This window comes from Sphaerodactylus townsendi, linkage group LG08 (assembly GCF_021028975.2).
Source record: "Sphaerodactylus townsendi isolate TG3544 linkage group LG08, MPM_Stown_v2.3, whole genome shotgun sequence".
Lineage (NCBI taxonomy): Eukaryota > Metazoa > Chordata > Lepidosauria > Squamata > Sphaerodactylidae > Sphaerodactylus > Sphaerodactylus townsendi.
This window is the reverse complement of record NC_059432.1, coordinates 26416558-26436651: the sequence shown is the minus strand read 5'-3', so window position 1 is coordinate 26436651 and position 20094 is coordinate 26416558. Positions and strand designations below refer to the sequence as shown.

General features: G+C 44.2%; 1 protein-coding gene across 1 annotated transcript in view; it reads left to right on the top strand.

Annotated features, from left to right (window-relative positions):
* The window catches only part of CDH23 (cadherin related 23), a 612421-nt gene that overhangs the window by 115640 nt on the left and 476687 nt on the right, over nucleotides 1-20094 (top strand). The window contains exon 4 of the mRNA XM_048505079.1: nucleotides 7653-7795. Within this exon, the coding sequence (XP_048361036.1) occupies nucleotides 7653-7795 (143 nt within the window). The remainder of the gene's footprint in view (nucleotides 1-7652; nucleotides 7796-20094) is intronic.

Here is a 20094-nt window from a genome sequence, read left to right as displayed (position 1 = left end):
TTACCCAAACCAATTATTACCAATTACCCAAACCGATTATTACAGATTATTACCGAAACATACGGGAATGTAAGCTCAAAGAGGAGGAGGAGACCACATGTGTATAAATGACCTGACGCTTAAAAAGCAGAAAGGGGGTTCAAAGACAGGTTCTTTTCCCCATATTTCTCTTTTCTTCTTTCTCTCCTACCCTCTACAAGAATAACTATGGAGGCTATTGTGCGTTTATTTTTTAATAAGGGACTTGAGTACTTACCTGCGGCAATAAGAGCCTTTAACACTAAAACCTCTTTAGCATTCAGCTGAGGGTGCTGTTGTGGGTTATGAACAGTGTCTCCTGTTTTTTATCCTTGAAAAAATCAGGGTTCCAAGTTGGATCTGAACTGTAAGGGGACAGGGGATAAGCCATGCCATACCATTTTCTTGGATTGAAGGAAAGCTATAGTGATGCTGTTTGCCCAGTTGGGGAAATACAGGAATATAGGTGTAAGTACATATATTTTCTTCCAGAGTAAATAGAACCTTCCTGAGGCTACTCCCCTTCCCTCATGCCATGTCCCCAATCTCATATGTTCATTGGACTTTGGAAGAGTAGCAAATATTGGGAGCTGTGTTCACAGAATTCCAAGGGTCATGTGCAGTTGAGCATTTGACACAAAGATGCATGAGTTCACCTGGAAGAAATAGGGTTGCCAGCCATCAGGTGTTGCCTGAAGATCTCCTGGAATTATAACTGATCTCCAGAGTACTGAGATTGTTCCCCTGGAGAAAATGACTGCTGTATATTATACCCGACTGAGGCCATTCTTCTCTGCAAACCCATCCATCTCTGGTTCTACCCCCACATCTCCATGTTTTTATTCCCAAGCCAGAGTTGGAAACTCTAGGGAAGAATATAGAAAACAAGTATTTTCTTCTCCTTTGACTTCCTTGGTGGTGCTGGTTAAGAGTGGCGGTCTCTAATCTGCAGAACTGGATTTGATGTTGCACTCCTCCCCATGAGTGGCACAATTGAGCCTGGTGAACTGGGTTTGTTTCCCCACTCCTCCACACGAACTCTTCTGGGTGACTTTGGACTAGTTACAGTTCTCTCCGAACTCTCTCTGCCCTACCTACTTCACAAGGTCTCTGTTGCTGGAAAAGGAAGGGAAGGAGTTTGAAAGCCGCTTTGAGACTTCTTAAAGATAGAGAAAAGGGGGTATGAAAACCAACTCTTTTTCTTCTGCTGCTCAGTATTTCTAAGGAGCATGGGAAGACAAGTGCAAGTAGAGGCCACATTCTCAGCATCCTCTATTTTCTAATACAAGTACAAAATCGGCAGCATCACTTGACATTCCCATCTAAACGTAAAGTTATATAAAAATAAATTTCTCAAAAGGTCATTTGCAGTTACATTTGAGTGCTATACTGCCTGCTCTTTGAATGCTAAAAATGATTTCTAGCAGTGGATAATTGTTGATAAATGGAGAAAAAGTGATAGAATTACAGGTTTAGTGACAGCTGATGGTGGCTTTGTCTTAGCTCCCTTCATTATCCGCAGGTGTTCACTTTCTAAACCTTTAGGACAATCTGTTTTTACTATAATTGTTCCACAGGACTGTCTACACTTATCTTTGTCTCCATCATGCTCAGATGTTACTTTGTGAAGGACCTCTGTGTGACCTAAGAAATGCACTGGATAACAACATCTGTATTTTTTGTTATGGGGCATTTCTTTTGTTAAAGGAAAACTAATATGCCAAAGAGCATTATGCTTTTCTAGTAAATGGCATAGTATTGGGAAGGAACTCTGAATGGGGCAGGAGAGAAAAAGAGCAAAAGAAAACATCATCAGGCCAGTGGTCCATCTCGTTTAACACCCTCTCTCATACAGTGCCCAGTACTCTAGCACAGGGTGGACACTTTGGGTAAGTCCCTGAAGGTCTTATCCCCAAACTTCTCTCTCTGCCTTTGCTTCTCTAGGTTGGCAACTCTAGCTAAAGGGAATTAACCTGCTCTCTGACAGCCAAGAGCTCTGTGTATTGAGCACACACCCATGATTTCTACACAGTGGGCAGATAATCATATATATGGCACTTCCTTCAAAACACTGGATAATCCCTACTCCCCTGTTGGTTTTCTGCCTTTATAACTGGTTTAGTCATTTATAGTGAAACAGGGTATTTACCTGAACTTGTAGATTTCTGTAGTAGGAAGGGTACAGCAACACACACACACACACACACCCCTCTGTGCTGATGTGCAGCTTGAATTTCCTTTCTTAGGAAACTCTGACTAGAGGGATTCTGTCCTATATTCTGTCACCCTCCTGCACTGAATTCCGAAGCTCAACTTCCCTGTTAGTCCATTTTGGTGGGAAAGCACCAGCAGGAGGAAGGTCACTCCTAGTCTGCTAGAAAGCTTTGGAAATATTTTCTGTGGCTGATCTGCACGTGTGCAGTCCCCAATGTGTGCCTGCACAGTAGATCAATTGATGAACAACAGTTATAAGTAAGTGCAACACTGCTTTTTCTGCCTAATAAATGTTTTTGCTGATTTCTTTTTCAAATTCAGACAATTCTCTTAAAACACCTTCAGATGTCTTTAAAAATTCTTCTTTAATCTTGATGCTATTTGAAAATGTTATCCATTGAATGTTCTTGTCTTCCTTAATTTCTTGCCAAGACTTTCTCCCACCTCTTTTCAAGCCCCTTTTGTTTATTTTTCAGTTCCCTGGGATATACTGTTTTGTGCTGGTTCCTTTTTCTGTAATTGTGAATGGCACCAAGTGCAGACAGTAGGGGCTGATTCAAATGTTACCCCTGGGCACTTTTCGTGCAAATCTCCTAAAATGTTTATAAAATGTTTTCAATTCCCCCCACCCCCTGTTCTTACTCACCCTTTCAAAATGATTTCTGGCTGCCATTAGGTGCTTTTCTAAAAAAAAAATTCTGTGTTGAATCAATGCTTCAATGCTTCACAGTCTCGTGTTGCATTCTATATTCCTCATATACTTGATACCAGAGGCGCAGCTCCAAGGGAGCAGGGGGAGGGCAACGCACTGGGTGCATGCCCCTGAGGGGTGTGGCAAGGATGTTCCGGGGCCATGGCAAGGGTGAGATGGGGGCGTTCCAGGACGGGGGTGGAGGACGCAGCGGTGCACCAGGCGCTTTTCCCCCTTGCTATGCCTCTGTACTTGATACTTCAAAGATTGCCCCCAATAAAAGAACAGACAAAAGAAATGCTGCAAATAAGCAGGTTAGGGGGATCTGAATGAGCTCAGAAAATGGTGCTGAGGAGGAAGTTCAGGGAAGCAGAGGAGTGTGGAAAATGTAATCAATAGAATTATTTTAAAAGGGGATTCATTTAAAAACATTTTGGAGCCGGAAATAAAACGTTTGTGGGTAAAAACAATGTGGAACTTCATGGAGGAAATATTTTATTTCCTGCCTCAAACATTTTAAATGAATTGTGCAGAAAAGCCTATTGTGGAGACTGAAAAGCTTCTATATGACCAAGGTCTTTGGGATGGAGATGACAGCGTCACTAGCATTTCCCTGGTGGCAGTGGTACCAGCATGTAGTGACATCTCAGACTTATGAGAAAGTTTGTAGGGAGCATATTAGCCAACTGAAAAATTCCAAAAACGACAGTCATTTAATGCCTTCTTATTATGGCTAGCCAAACAATCACAAAATGTCATGCAAGCTTAGAAGTGCCATAGAACTCTTCATTGGGCTGGATGCTTCCGCACCCCTCCGGAAAAAATATTCAGGGCATGATGGAGGTTTGCATGTTTGCAACTTCGAGGATTTCCCCAATCCCCAGCTTCCCTGCTCTCCAGTGCAACCTGAAACCAACACTGCATGATTCAATTAAGTATGCAACAATGACCCACATTCCATTTTAAGACCCCAGAAGTTGCAGATAACTGTGAAATATTTTCCTTCTCCTCTCCCACTACTTTCTGGGTTTTTTGTACTAACACCCAGCCCAAGGAAAAGTTCAGGGGAACTTTAAAATACCATTTTGTGATACTCTTATGAGTTAATCCAAGACTAATGTCATACTCCGCAGCAAGGGATTGTCAATTACGAATGTTTCCATAGTGAGCAGCTTTCGAGCAAAAAGCTCCGTTGTAGAGAATCTCTTTTGCTTGCATAAGTCCCAGTTTCTGTCCCTGTCATCTCCAAATAAAAAGATCAGGCTGCAGGTGCTATGAAGGATTTCTTTTTGAGACCCTGGAGAGGTGCTACCATTCTGCATAGACAATATTGATCTTGATAGATGAGATTGATATGTGAGTGATCCAGTTTGATACTGTTATAATTCTGCCATCTTCCAATCTCTAAGCACCCTCTTCTCTATACATTTAGCATATTCTTTCTCAGTACTTTGCCATTAGCTTGAGTGTTTGATAAAATGAGGTTGAATCATCCTAGAATGTAATGTGGAGGTTTATTTAAATCAAAACAGTTAGTTTTATTAAGAACATAAGAACTAGCCTGCTGGATCAGACCAGAGTCCATCTAGTCCAGCACTCTGCTACTGCTACTCTACTATTAAAACACACAGAGAGAGGATGGAATTGCAAAATATTTGTCCTATGTCTAATACTCATTAATACATTAGGTGGATCACACTTTACGTGTCTACATATGATCTGGTGGAAAACTTGTTTTCTGCCTGGGTTGTGGCTTCGTGGGGCTTGTGCACCTCCCAGGTTTTTCCAGGTTTCCCCATGATCTTTCCCAAAATTGCTTTGTTGAGAAATTATATGAAAGATCACAGCAAACCCTTTATGGCTGCTGTGTGAGTGGAAATGTTTAGATTTTATATCACTTTATCAGGGTATTAGGTTCTGTGAATTTTCTAAATTTAATTATTCAAAGCAAATTTCTAGCTAGCCTCTTTTATTGTTCAAGGCTGTTTCTGTGTGGAGCCAGAAATGAGAAGCCAGAAGTCAGAAGTTGCAGTCAAAGTGAACTGGCCATTGGGGACACCAAGATGTCTTCTAGTGGTATAATGCCCCTTCACCTGGGCTGGGCCAACCTAATAAGAGAGGAGCATCACCCAGCCCACCTGAGCCCTGTGTGTCCTGGGTAGGGTGCAGCACCTAGCCTGCCCATACTCCATGTGGCCCAGGATAGGCAATGCCAGGCGTACTCAAATGTGTATGACCTGAAGAAAGCAAGGTCTGGGCTCCCTAAGCTCTGTGCAACTTGATGGGGGTGGTGGCGGTGGCTCCCGGCATGATTAAGCCCTGTGCAGAGAAAGGGAGATGGCACCTGCCCTGCCTGAGCTCCATGCAGCAGGGGGAGTTAAAACCCAACTCTCCCAAGTCTTGCATGGAGCAAAAGAAGTGGCATCCAACTTGTGTAAGCTCTGTATGGCCTTGGAGAGGTGTCAGCTGGTTGGTTAGACTTCTTCCTCCCTCCTGCCACCCTTGGGGAGGCAGGGCAGGCAAACTGCCTCTCTCTTCCTCCTTTGGGAGGGAGGGGTTGAGTCAACTTAGAGATCTTTTTCCAGGGACATTTTTCTACCCAAGAGACTATTCAGGTACTATTTTCTGACTGAGATTGACCAGGGTGGCTAGCCTTCTTTTTTGGACAGTCCTCTCTTTTTCTATGCCTGTTCCCTGAAATGTTCAAATTCTTCTGATGCCCACTTTAATCAGCTGAGGTAAATATGGAAGATTTTCATAAACAGTGTTGTAGCACTGCAATAAAAGGGGTCTTGAAGGCAATAAAAAGTTATATTACATATAACTGGAGATGCCTGGGATCGTCTGTGCACAAAGCAGGTGTTCTACCATAGACCTATAGCCCTACCTGATTCAGATCTCAGAATGCCTTTCATTCATAATAAGCACAAGCAAGTTCCTTTCATTTGACAGTCTTCGTTTGTGGCAAGTTTTCATAGGGTTTGATGGAGAAAACACTCAGATATTTTGAAGTGAGGCCTGAACAACACATCAAGCTATCTTTATAAATTGGACCATGTGCTCTTCTCTTTTGTCACTGAGGAACCTGTGTATTTGTTAGATGGTCCTTTTGCATCTCTCCTCCCAGAATTGTCTGTCAGGCTTCCTGGTACCTCCCTATGTATCCAGAAGGAGCAAAGAAAATTTAAATGCCTGGCATATGAAGGAGATTTTCAATTGCTTTCCTGACTATCCTGTTTTATACAATTATTTGGGGACAATGTTTGTTTTCCTTTTCTTTTTTAATGTCACGGAACAGTTGTGCAAGTGTTGGGTTGTTGAGGCAAAATGGTTGGTGCTGCCTCTGCCTTTTGTTGCTTGGGTGGTTTGACATGTCACATTTTTACTCAAGAAGATGCATGGATGCTCTGCAACTTTCCTGAGACTGGCTCAGCTGGGGGGCTGCTGGGGGCACTTCTGAGTTAATTTGGCCTCCTCGTGACCATCAATACCTTTCTGTCAAGAAGTGCAGTTTCTGCACAAAATGCTGATTTGCCATAGCAAGAGGAACTTTGCTAAACAGAAGTTTTAAATATGAAGGTTTTGCTGCAGAGGAAACCAGGGCTATTTGAAACTCTTCTAAAGAGAAAGAAGTTATAATATCCTAGACAGCACTTTGTTAGGAAAAAGCACTGCTTTATTAGGGGACAAAATCCCGAAGATGAGTCTTGTTCATCTATAACAAAAATAGCAGTTCTATAGCACCCAGAAGTATATCAAATTTATGGTGGCTTCAGGGAGAACTCTACTCTCATAGTTGAAGTAGAAATATTTCTAAGGACAAAGAGAGAGTAAAGAATTAATGCTGCATCAACAAACAAAAGGCTGTTCTGTATATTCCATTTGTAGTAAACTTGGGTTTGTCAGATGAAAGGAGGGACATCTAATACTGGTACCCTCTGATGACTGTATCTGTATGATGCATGTTTGCCAAGCATGTTCTGATTGCCTTGGTATGTATGCCTGAAAATGTAAGGTTTAAAACATTTTTTCTGTATTCCTTCTAACTTACTGTGTGAAATAGCTCTTTTGAAACTTACTAAAAGAGAGTGCCTTTTTATAAGCATCACTTCCTGTTTATGGAACTATATAGCAAAGAATCTCAGAAATGGAGAACAGTAACATCCAAGGAGTCTCCCTTCAAGTATGATGTGGTTTAAATTCAGCAGTCAGGGTAGGAATACCACCCTCACTTAAGACAGGTTTTCTATAGAAATTTTCTCTTTATATCTCTTTTCCAGATCATGCCTGGAGCATGTAGATCAACTGCCTGGGGCAATATGTCTGTCTTGTAGGTCAGGTGATCGTATTCATAATCCTCTATATCATTTTACCCACATGACTAAATCACAGCTGTAAGATACCATTGGCTCCTAAAAGCATAAAACATCTATGATTCAGTCAACTCAATTTCCATTGTCTACTCATGTGTTTGGATGCAACTTTCTTCCCTGAAAAAAATTCTCTCTCTCTCTCTCTCTCTCTCTCTCTCTCTCTCTCTCTCTCTCTCTCTCTCACACACACACACACACACACACACACACACACACACACACACACACACACACAAATCTATTAGTCTAACCAACTTGCCTTTTGCTGATTTGAAGAAATGGCTGCATTTATCCTTGCAACTCATTCATCACATGTCTATTTATCTGATGGGTTTCTTTCTCTTGTGTTCTTGTAGGTTCATCAGTGACCCAGTTGCTTGCCCGGGACCTAGACAATGATCCTCTTGTGTTTGGAGTGGTTGGGGAGGAAGCTAGTCGATTCTTTGCAGTGGAAAGCATGACTGGAGTTGTGTGGCTTCGGCAACCACTAGACAGAGAGGTAACAGTATACCCTTCAATATTTTACAAATGAAAATTTGTGTGTATGAATGAGTAGGGCTGTGGACAACATCTGGCAACTACTTCACTTTCTTTGAGGTGCCATGCCAAAACATATCTTCTTAATGATCTGCTTCTGGTTTATGGATATTTTTTATGCAGATCCTCTTTCTTTCCCTTGATTCAACAGTCAGTTCACAAAAGACCAGCATCGTGGAACTTTTTATTTGCTAAATGTTCATCTTGATGTTTTATTGCTACATGAAACTGTGATTAACCATGAAGAGAACCTTTTTTTCTGGGATAGATGTCTCCCTTCAAATGTTTGTTGAGCTTTTATTGGCTTTTCTGTAGTTATTGGGCTGGCAGAAAGAATTTTAAAAAATTAAACATTGAGATTTGGGGTAGAAATATTCAGTGGTAAGGAACCTGCAAATGCAATTAAAAGAGTACTGTTTATGTCAGTTTCCTCACTTTCTTCAATGACAATGGCTACTTATACACTGGTGCTCTGACTTGCAGTGAGGGTTCATTTCCTTTGTGGCAGAGTTTTCATTGCAGACCACTCAAACTTACGATGCCGCATATCCTGGAAGCCCCCCAGTTCTTGATAGTGGACAACTCCCAATGCTTTCCCTTGCTTTGGCGTTACCATTCCTTCTGATCTCCCCAGTTCTCAGGTATTTCCAGGGGATCGGTTGGCTTTTCCCCAAAAAACAAAAAATAATGATATTGAATCTGCATAGTAGTGATATGAAAAATGTAAAGGGTTCCAAAGAAAAAAAGCTTGCAATCTTGTGAAAAATATTGATATAGCCCAGTTTGCATGCTTCTACCTCTTCTTCCTCCTTTTCCCGCCCTCCAGGCTCCTGTTGCTTTCTTGAGGGGGGTAGGTGGAGCAGGGGCTTGCCCAGCTGTGGCATCCTCCTCCACCGCCAGTGATCGATCGCACCTGGCCTCCCTCGCTCCAGAGTTCTCCAGCATTGCAGCAGAGGGAGGGAGGTTACGCCGCAGAAGAATATCAATAGAGAATTTAAAAGACTTTTTAAAAAGCAATCAATCTTGGGATCAATGGGGGGTGACCCAGAAGTGAGGGCAGGCAAGCTGTGCAGCAGGGATTGGGGCACCTCCTTTTGTATAAACAAGGAAATGTGAGGAAACCCCACTGCAAAGCGAAGCTCATTGCATAAAGCGCTCTATGCATAATAGGCCAATGGGTGTAGTTATATGGTCAATAAGTATTTTGGGAGGATTTACTTTTATATATGGCATCAACCTACCAAGATATATGTATATGTTTGGGGGATATTGCTTTGTGATGCCTACTTTAGATTTCAGCTTCCACAAAACTTCCTCCTTTAGCATGTATAGTATCATTTTTTTAAAAAAGATGGAAGGATGGCATTTTGGACACTCAAAGTGAATGTCATTTGTAAATGACATCAGTGTCATATTGTACTGTGTGTCAAGGCTTGATGCAAGGGGTCTGAGATGGGGACAGGCATGTAAACTACAGGGGGCTGTGGGGCTCAAGCCCTCTGGATTTCCCAGCAGGGGCAATGCTTCCTCTGGACAGTCAGACCCTCCAGAATTTTGCAGCAGGGTCAGGGTCCCCACAGCAGGTTGTCAGGTAGCATCATGAAGCTGCTCAGTCTCTCAATTAGTCAGTCCGGCTTGCCTTTGTGGCAACTTAAGAAGTTCCTACAAGTCATAGAGCTATTTTCGCTTGTTTTAATAAGATGGGGAGGGAATTTTAGTTGATCATTCTATCTGTGAAGAAGCAACACAGAAAAAGAAAGAACATGGCAGGGGAAAGGTCGATCCATCTAGCAGTCAGGAGTCCTCAGTGATTGGGTTGAACGACGTATTTCCTGTAGCATGCAACAAAAACTCTGATGTAAGTACAGCTAGATTCATAACACCTTAGAGACCAATAAGATTTTTGAAGTATAAGATTTCAAGAGTTAAAGCTTCCTTTGTTGATATCATTGACTCTCAAAATCTTATACTCCAAAAAATATTGTTGATCTCTGAGGTGCTACTGGGCTTGAATCTAGCTGTTCTACAGCAGGCCAATATAGCTGCCCTCTGAAACTATCTGATGTAAATAATGGATCAAGAGTCCACAGTAAGCTAGAATTGGTGAAGATAATCTTGGACAGAAAGTGTGTGTGTGTGTGCGCGCGCTTGTGTGGCTGAGTACTTGCACTGTGAGGGCTGGATTATTGTCACTAGGGTTCATGTTTAGGGGTACTATTTCTCCCCTTCTTTGTTGCTCCCTGGATGAGGTTCCTAGCTTGACCAGGCTATGTGGACCAGTATCAAGGGCTGGCCAGGGACAGGACATCAAATTGCTTAATTTTATATTTTTCAGGTATCTATAATTGAGGAAGTTTCTGACAGTGATTGGCTGAAATTAAAATATCCAGTGGCTGAGCTGTTTGCAATCCAGATTTTGTGAGAGAAGGGGAAATTATCGATTTGGTTGAGATTAAAATGTCTTATAGGGAATGGTTATAGAGCAAGAAGAAGCCCTAGGAGATTGGGAAGCTCAGACTGGGAGCCCAGAAACAAGGAGGCTGAAAGAAGGCTGCAGAAGAAATAATGGGTTGAGAAAAAAGGATTTAAAATCAGGATAGGCTGGAAACTGAGGCAAAAAAGGCTAATTAAGAAATGTTATAGTATATCTTGTAAGAGTTGTATGTCATCTGGATAGGATCAGAGGGATGTTAGGGAGATTGGTAAAAAACAGAAATGCTGAATGAAGTAGGACAATGGAAGAAACCCCTTGAAAAGTAGGAGCCTGAGAAAACCATAGGGATGGAACCAGAGGTGGGATCCAACCAGTTCTCACCACTTCTCTAGAAGTGGTTACTAATTTTTTCTGAGTGCCAAGGAGGGGTTACTAAAGCAACCACCCTGCCCAATAGGGACCAGAGGTGCGTGTGTGCAGCGGTACCACTGTTTGAATCCCACCACCATCGGAACCTGTTATTAAAATTTTGGGACCCCACCACTGGATGGAACCATGGTGTTCAAGAGCCAAAGAAAAGCAGTACAAAATATATAGATTTTGATGGACTCAGATTTTAATGGACTCAATTTGTGTGGTTTGGAATATCTATTGCTCCTATTGCTCATCTTCTCCTGGTGATTTGTTTCTCCCAGTTGCTCTCAGTACAGCTTTCACTACACTTTCCAAAACTGTAGGGTCTTCAAAAGTTCTTATTGGAAGGAATTTGTTCTTCAGTATATTCTTTAGTATATTGTTTTCTCCTTTTCTTTACATTGTCCTGTTCAGTTAATGTGTTTTCCATGTGATTCCTGACTATACAGTCCTCTGTCAAGAGAATGGTATTCTTCACCATATCCTGTGACTGTTGGTGTAGTATTGATGCTGTGATTGGTCATAGTTTCCTTACTGTCATTGATGTGCTACAGTTTTCTGTTGTTGTTAATATTTTCAATTTATTATAATGTGACTGGAGTGTCAAAGTGCCTTCAGAGAAAAGGAGAGCCCCCCTGCATTTAGGAGTTCAGACAAACTACTATAAGGGGAGAGAGATTAAGGAACTGCACAAATACGAATTAAGCAAATCAAGAAGATACTGAGTGGCATAAGCATTTAAATCACATATTCCACTTATTCAAAGCATATTCATGATCAAGGATGTAGGTAAAGGGGTTCAACCCCCCCCCCCCATTGCATGTCCGAAGCTTCGCTCCCCGTTTGTGGGTTTTTTGTATTTTAAAGTGTTTTTTTTGTTTTTGGGCTGCAGGGGGCACAGTTTTTAGGCACCAAAATTTCAGGCTATCCTCAGGTGACACTCCTGATGATGCCAGCCAGATTTGGTGAAGTTTGGTCCAGGGGGTCCAAAGTTATGGACCCCTAAAGGGGTGCCCCCTCCCCCATTGATTCCAATGGGAATTAATAGTAGATGGGGCTACCCTTTTGAGGGTCCATATCTTTGGACCCCCTAAATAAAACTTCACTAAACCTAGGTGGTATCATCAGGATAGTCTCTTACTGATACCACCCAGGTTTTGTGAAGTTTGGTCCAGGGGGTCCAAAGCTATGAACTCCCAAAGGGGGTGCCCCATCCCCCATTGTTTCCAATGGGAGCTAATAGAAGATGAGGCTACACCTTTGAGGGTCCATAACTTTGGACCCCCTATACCCGTGGTGGCGAACCTTTGGCACTCCAGACATTATGAACTACAATTCCCAACAGCCTCTGCCAGCATGGCCAATTGGGGCTGATGGGAATTGTAGTCCATAACATCTGGAGTGCCAAAGGTTCGCCACCACTGCCCTATACCAAACTTCACCAAACATGGGTGGTATCATCAGGAGAGTCTCCTAAAGATACCCTGAAAGTTTGGTGCTGCTAGCTTAACAATTGTACCCCTGACAGCAGGCACCCCCCAAATTTTCCCAGATTCTCCTTTTAAACCCACCCCCTTCGGCATGGATTTAAAGGGAGAATCTGAGGTCTCCAGATTAAACATTGAAAGTGATGCTGCTTCAGAGTGGGAGGTAATCCACCCCCAAACAGCATCATGTTCAATGTTGTTTTAACTGGGGACCCCAGATTCCCCCTTTAAGATGGATTTAAAAGGAGAATCTGGGCTCCCTAATTTAAACACCATTGAAAGTGATGCTGTTTGGAGGTGGATTCCAGCATCACAGCAGCCGCCCATGGGGGATGGTGCAAACCTCAGATTTTGCACCGGGTTCCATTTTCCCTAGCTACCCCTCTGCCTGGAGGGGAGGGAGAAGGGACTGCTGGCTACCAGCTGGGAGACCAGCCGGTGGGGAGGGGGCGGGTGGACAGGGGAGTCTGCTGTCCCTGGCCTTGGAGAGCTTCTTTTATAAGCACTGAGGCCAGGGGCATGGCTTGGGGAGGTGTGGCCACGCCCACAGGGGTGGTGGTGGCGTGGCCTCATCCCCCCCCTAAAATTCTATACCTACGTCACTGTACATGATGGCATGTATCTAACCCTCCATCAGTTGCCAGTTTTCCCCTCCCACTACAGCCAATGTGGCGGGCTCCAGTTTTGTTCCTGGGAGTCAGCAAACCCTCAGGTACAGCATAGATGGCAAAAAAGGATATCTGCAGTGGAATAGGTGAAAATCACGATGTTTTATTTTATTTTTATTTATTTTATTGGATTTAATATCCTGTTCTGACGTAGTGGCCAGGCTCAGAGTGGCTTAGAGGCATGTCATGATGAGATGTGTTTCTCTCTGTGGCCATTTAACTGCTGTGCCTTAGGAAGGAAAAATGGTACCCGGGGCAAAATGGCACCTGCATCCCCCTTGTCTCCTCCCCCAAACATGCCTCACTTTTTTAAAGTTGAAAGAGCAGCCTTCTCTGGGCCGTGGAGGCTGCTCTGGACCACGGAGGCTGCCTGAAGGGAGGGGTGGGGAAAGTGATTCTGCACCCCCTTGTGCCTGCACCTGGGGCATTTGTCCCCCATCCCCAACCTGTGGTAGCTCCGCCTGTGACATATCTCTGAAGATGCCAGCCATAGATACTGATGAAACGTTCAAAGCTAAAACTATCAGGCCATGGCCACACAGCCCAGAAAACCCACAAGAGCCTCACAAATGAATTCTTACAAAAGTTTTCCCAAGTAGGACAATATAGTTGTTCCCTTGTTTTAGATATGGAGGTGAGGCTGAAAGAATAGTGACTTGCCTTTGGCTGTTCCTTAGGGTTACCAGCCTTTAAGCAGTGGCTGGAAATCTTCTGGGATTACAGCTGATCTCCAGGCAACAGAGATCAGTTCACCTGGAGAAAATGACTGCACTGGAAATGTGGACTCTATGGCATTATACCCAGTGGTGGGATTCAAATAACTTAACAACTGGTTCTGATGGTGGGATTTAAATAAGTTAACAACTGGTTGTTTACAAGCATCATTTTAACAACTGATTATACCCCATATAGGAACTCTCCCCTCTACAAACCCTGCCGTCCACTCCAAAAATCTCCAGGTGTTTCCCAACCCTGAACTGTTTTGTACTAGGAAATGTCCCAGTTTATAGCCCATACTGTTCTCCACTGTGCTGTACTATTATGTAGCTGCAAAGGGTGAAAGTACTGGATACGGTGTGAAAAGGAACAGATCCTCTGAAGATGCCAGCCACAGATGCAGGCAAAATGTCAGGAGAGAATGCTGCTAGAACACGGCCATACAGCCCAGAAACCACACAGCACCCAAATGAAAAGGAACAGTTTGGGGCTGATGGAAAATTTGGGTTGTGGGAAAAGATATGAGAAAAGAAACAGAATGTTCATCAGCACTTTGAGGTATCTTGGGCTGTTAGCATCAGTGTGCATGTATATGAATGCACCTTGAGTGGTAAAAAGAACAAGATGGTTTCTTTAATTCAGTCATTTACTTCTCATATGTATGGTGCTTGTACATATGAAGCAGACAGTCAGAAGGAAGTCAGGGTAAGCAAAGTGTATTATTGTACAAAAGAATGAGTATGGAGGAGGCAGAGGCAGGTGTGATTTGGAAGCTAAATGTGAGATAAGGTGGAACACAAGAGCAGAATGAAAAACAATAGTAATAGAAGATGAATTGAAAATCAGGGAAAGGGAGGTCAGGACTCAATATAAGGCAACGAGTGTGAGGAAAGTGACATAAAATGCATAAAAATGACACAGAGGAATAGATTAAAATAGTTTAGAGGGACCATGTAGCTTTGACAAAGGACAGGATGCTCTATACATTTTAAAGCAAAAATTTACTTGGTAGAACAGTAAGGTGCAGAGTGGAATATTCTACAGATCATAAAGTAGTCCAGAGACCATGCTGTTTGTATCACTAATCTCTGTCCTAGCTTGTCATGTTCAACAGACTTATTCTTTCAGGTGTCTCTGATCACTTTTTTCTTTCTTGTTTCACTGGGTAAAGGGGGGAGGAGAGAGGGGAATCAGAGATAATGGAAGAATGACAGAGGATTGTTCCACACAGCACAAAAAGACATCTGTGGGACATCTTTAAGACGACTGCCTCGTTTCACTCCACACACCCAAAATGAGACTTCCAAGAGATGTCTTAAAAAGAGTCAGCTTCTGGTGTTCTTTCCGGACAGCAAAGGTGTCAGAGGGGAAAACAGTTTCCCTCCTGACTGTTTTGCCCTCTGGTCAGTTTCACCCTCTCAACTTGAACCTGACATTTTGTGTGCAGCTGGTCAGGCTGGAAAAGCAGGACACCTCCTGAGCTTTGCATTCTGTCTTTCAGGCGGCTTAGGGGGGAAAGGTGCGCTTTGAAGCATTCCCCAAAAAAGACACCTTGAGTGAAAATAAAGCGTCCCAAAAATGTCTTGGGAAGAAGGCTGTGTGGCTGTGTGGAACAGACCATTGTGCCTTCGTGAGACAAATGAATGATGTCTCCTTTATCCTTGGCGTCCAGCTTTCACAAACTAGCTCCAGGCATTGCCCTTAGGCATAAAATCCCAGGCAGGCCCTTCTCAGATTTCATTGCCTGAGGGTTCATGGAAGAAAGGACGTGCTATGGTAAACTATCTTCAAAAACCCCTCTAAGGCACATGGTTTTCAAGGCAAAAGAGAAGGGAAATTGCTGGTTTGTAGCCTCTAAAGAAATCTATCAACTCAAGCAAATATGGTGAACTGCAAACGAATGTTCAGAAATTCATTTGATTTTCATTTGCGATATTTTGTGAGACACTTAGTAGAATGGAATTCATTGGCCAAATTGATGTGGGAATTGTTGGTGGATCCAGGCCTTTTGAGGAATCAGGTGTTCAGCTTGGACACATGAAGCTGCCTTACACTGAATCAGACCATTTGTTGATCAAAGTCAGTACTGTCTACTTAGACTGGCAAGTGGCCCTCCAGGGTCTCTGGAAGGAGTCTTTCTCATAACCTACTACCCCATCCTTTAAAGTGGAGATTAAAGTGTGCATTCAGTAAAACTGGACTGGAAAAATGCTTTTTAAACTATAGCCAACATACCCAATCTTGAAAAAAGAAGAAAAAAATTGACCTTTTTCCCGGGATCATTTCAGAATTGCTGGCAATAGAAGTAGAAACCCCTTTGGAAAGAGAAAAAGACTGCTTCAGCACATTTGTGCCAAACTCTGCAGCGCTTTAAAGTTTAAATTCCCTTCTGCTTCTCTATAGGGAATCTTTCCAGGGCTCTCAGAGAAGTGGATGTTTTTGAAGGTAGAAGCATCAAAAATCCAGCATTAGCTTCCAGTGAATCTCCATTCAGGAGTCCCCAAGTTTGATACAGATTGAATCAGGTGTCTGACTTTATTGGGTCCCCATTTGGGGCCAGTAAATTGAACCCTCTGACACAATCTTTGCGAAACTTTGGGGGTTCTTGTAAGGAGAATTAATTGAAGCTATGTTGAAAATTTGGGGGCTCTACCTTAAACAACACACACAGAGCCCCAGAAACATTTCTCATAGACTAAAATGGAGATAATTCGGGAGGATTTCTGGGGGGAGCCCCCTCCCAAATGATAGTAGTATGAGGATTTGGGAATATTCAAGAATCTTGAAAATGTTGAGGGCAAATATACATGAATCCAAGTTTCCCCCTCCCACCCTCATTTTTTTGCACACCTTCAGCCGAGATGCTGGGGACTGAACTGTGACATTCTACATGCAAAGTAGATGCTCTACCACTGAGCCACAGCCCCCAGCTCAAACTGTTTTATTGCTGAGATAAATGCTGCTAGGCCCTTCATCAAAAGTTGGAAACTTCATAAATTTGTATCCGTGACAGACCTTTTTTGCCAATTGGGATAACCCACAGACCCTCTTGTGATTTTAACTAATACTAACAGGTACAAACAGGTTTCACTAGGGTCGATTAGATGCATGCTCGTCACTCCAAATATCCAGGTTTCCAGCAGAGTTACCCACTACACCAGTGCCGAACGCGCATTCATCCTGTTTCTGGTGCCCCCCCCCCCCCCCAGCACGTGTTATTTTAGAACCTGGAAGAAAGTAGACCTTTTCGAAAAATGCATGGTCAATCTGAAGCGGTAGGGAAGCTCTCTCTCTCTCTCTCTCTCTCTCTCTCTCTCTCTCTCTCTCTCTCTCTCTCTCTCTCTCTCTCTCTCTCTCTCTCTCTGTGTGTGTGTGTGTGTGTGAATCCAGATTCGAATTGCCCGCCCTTGCGAGTGACGTGGAGCCTCCAATCCAATCAGGATGCAGTGGGCTGTGCATGATGCACACGCAGCCCTTTTTTAATTTTGCGGCCCGGAGATCCATGTGGATACGAAGCAACATGGGACCGGTTTTGACTGGTTGACTGAGTAGAAGGCAAAACAAAGCAGCACTACATGTCGTATCCACATGGAACCGAGTACATGGAGGTGCGCAGAAACAGGGCTTTGTTTTAACGGCCCGTTTCTTCATCTCCGCGTAGAGTCGTTCTGCACATGCTCGCGCAGATGTGAATCCATCAGTTTGAAAGTTTAAAAAATCCCACCCCAGCACAACGCAGCAGCCAATCAGGATAGCCCCTGAGCAGATTGTGTGTTTGATCCACCAACAGTGGGGAATCCTGCATGGCTGCTGCGTTTCTGGGAACAAGGGGGCAGAAGCTGCAGTGGGGACCATGAAACTGTATTCAAAAGATCCTGAATCTTACCAAACTGGTTTGTATCTACTTTTATTTTTGAAGTGGGGAATCGACCTAGGTTGGATTCTTTCACACCCACAGGATTCCACCCACATTCCACAAAGTCAGACTAGGGTACAATGTCTGTTCATACCAAAGGCAGGTCTAACAATTAGTACTCTATTCTTCTCAAGTGGTAGAGTTAAACCATTGTGCTAATCTACCACATAGAACTACCCTTCAAATTAACTGGTCTTTTGTTGAGATAGACCCAGAAACTATCACGGCACTCTCCAAGAAGCAGATCTGAACTAAACTCACGCTGTGCTTCCCTCCAGCATCACATTCTCCTTCTCTGCAGGGTGATTGGATGCAGAAGCAGTACTCTCACAGGCTCAGTTGAATAGCTGCTTTTCCCTTCAGAGGAAGGACACCTTTATTTATTTATTTATTTATTTATAATCAATTTTATATACCGCCCCTCCCCCGAAGGGCTCTGGGCGGTGAACATCATAAAACCAAACCATCACATTAAAACCCAGTTAAAACAGCGAATGAAACAAATTTACAGCGGCGTCCAGCATAAAACTTCATACAATATAATAAACCCACCCTGGAAAAAACAAACCCAGAGAGCGTCCCATAAAATTCATGGCCCAGATGTAAAAGGGAAAAAGGAGGGCTATTATCACGCCGCCCTCTCCAAACCGCAATAATACGGTTTGCGGCCCTGGCGGAACTTCCAAGATCCCGCGAGGTTCGACAGCTGGTGGTAAGTGTTCCATCTATGGGCCAGGGTTGTAAAGCCCTGGCTCTGGGTAGAGGCCAGCCGCATCATCGAGGGGCTGGGGACCACCAGCAAGTTGGTTCTGGCCGAACGAGGATGAAGGGACATGGGGTGAGATCGTCCCGGCGTACTGGCTGTCCCAGGCCGCTGCGAAGGCCTTTAAAGGTAAGTACCCATACCTTATGAATGATCCGAACTCAACCGAGCCAATGCAAAGTTTAATGAACACAGGTTGAATGTTCTTAAAGCGCACCACCTGTGAGCACACCGCCGCCGCATAAGCTGGGTAATTCAGTTTCACTCCGGATTGGTGGACGAAGGGAAGGCCCGCGATAGAGCCGGAAGCAATAGTCTAACTCTGGGAGTACTGTTGCATTTGGATCACAGTGGCAAGGTCTGCCTGGGGAGAGGAAGGGGCCAACCGGCCTGTCGGCGATGCTGGAAGAATCTAACCTGGGTTACATGGGCCACCTGGGTCTCCATTGAAAGAGACGAATCCAGGTGGACCCCCCAGGCTGCGGACAGAGGAGGTTGGTTACCATAGCCCTCCCCACCGGGCGGCTGAAAACTTCAATCGCGCCCAGCCAGCGTGATCTCCTCGCCTTCGATGGATTCAGTTTTAACCTGCTCTTTGCAACTAACCAGCAACCGCCCAAACAATGCTGTAGAGCCGCGGGCAGTGACTGCTCCTCCATCGATACAGATCGAGCTGAGTGTCATCAGCGTGATTGGTGACAGATCAGCCCAAAAGCTCCAAGACCAACTGAGCAAGGTCGTGATATAGATATTAAATAATAGCGATATGCTCCCTGAGGCACACCGCACGAAGCGGCACCTCTGGGAGGCCTGATCCCCACACCACACTTGCTGATTCGTCCCGGAAGGAACGACAATCCACTGAAGGACAGTGCCCCTGCATTCGAAGCGCCAGGCGGTGGGCCAAAGATCGATCTAATTCATATCAAACGCCATGTGAGATCTAATAATACCAGCAGCTCGATCCGCCTTTGGTCAAGTTGAACGCGGAGCTGTCTGTGATGTATGCCATTAGCAGTCTCCACCCCATGCCCAGCACGAAGCCGACTGGAAGGGATCGAAAGCCTGTGTGTCTCCAGGAAGCCCTGAAGCTGCTCCAACACCACTTTCACCACCTTCCCAGAAACGAAAGATTCGAGACGGGCGGTAATTGGCCAGATCTCCTGATCTAAATGGTCTTTTAAGAGTAAGCGGACCACCGCCTCCTTCCAACCCACTCGAAAGACTCCTTTGCTCAAGGGTTTCATTGATGACTTTCAACAGGTGGGTCGTGAATCTCCCCTGGCAGGCTTCTTTTGGCTGCTTCAGGAGGGCATGGATCCAGAGGACAGGTAGGTAAGGTTCCAATATTGTGATCCTTGGTCGACACTGGCTTCAGAGAGCAGGAAACTACAAACAAGGGCCAGAAGACGTATGGTTCTAGTTCACTAATTGTATTCAACACAGCAGGAAAGTCCTGGCGAGCGATGCATTTCATCTGCAAGAAGCTCATGAATGCCTCTACAGCTAATAGCCAATTGAAAATTAGTAGAACCTGCAGGTGAGGAGGGGATAGTCCGGAGTAAACGAAATAATTGTGCTGGCGCAGAGCTAGCGTTATGATGAGAAGAGGGTTTCTCGCTTCTTCGCCGCCATCTCATAGGCCTTCATAAACGCCTCTATAGGATGTTCGCCAAGAAGCTGGTTAATTTGTGATTTCCACCGCCTTAGCCGCCTGAGCTCCCCGCTTCATGACGTGAAGCTCTCGCATACCACTTGAGCCAGCCGTGAACGGGGACGCAGAGGACGCCGGGGGGCAACAGTCTCGATGGCATCGGAAAGCCGGGCGTTCCAGTCTTCCACCTGCTCATCGAGTGTGTCCA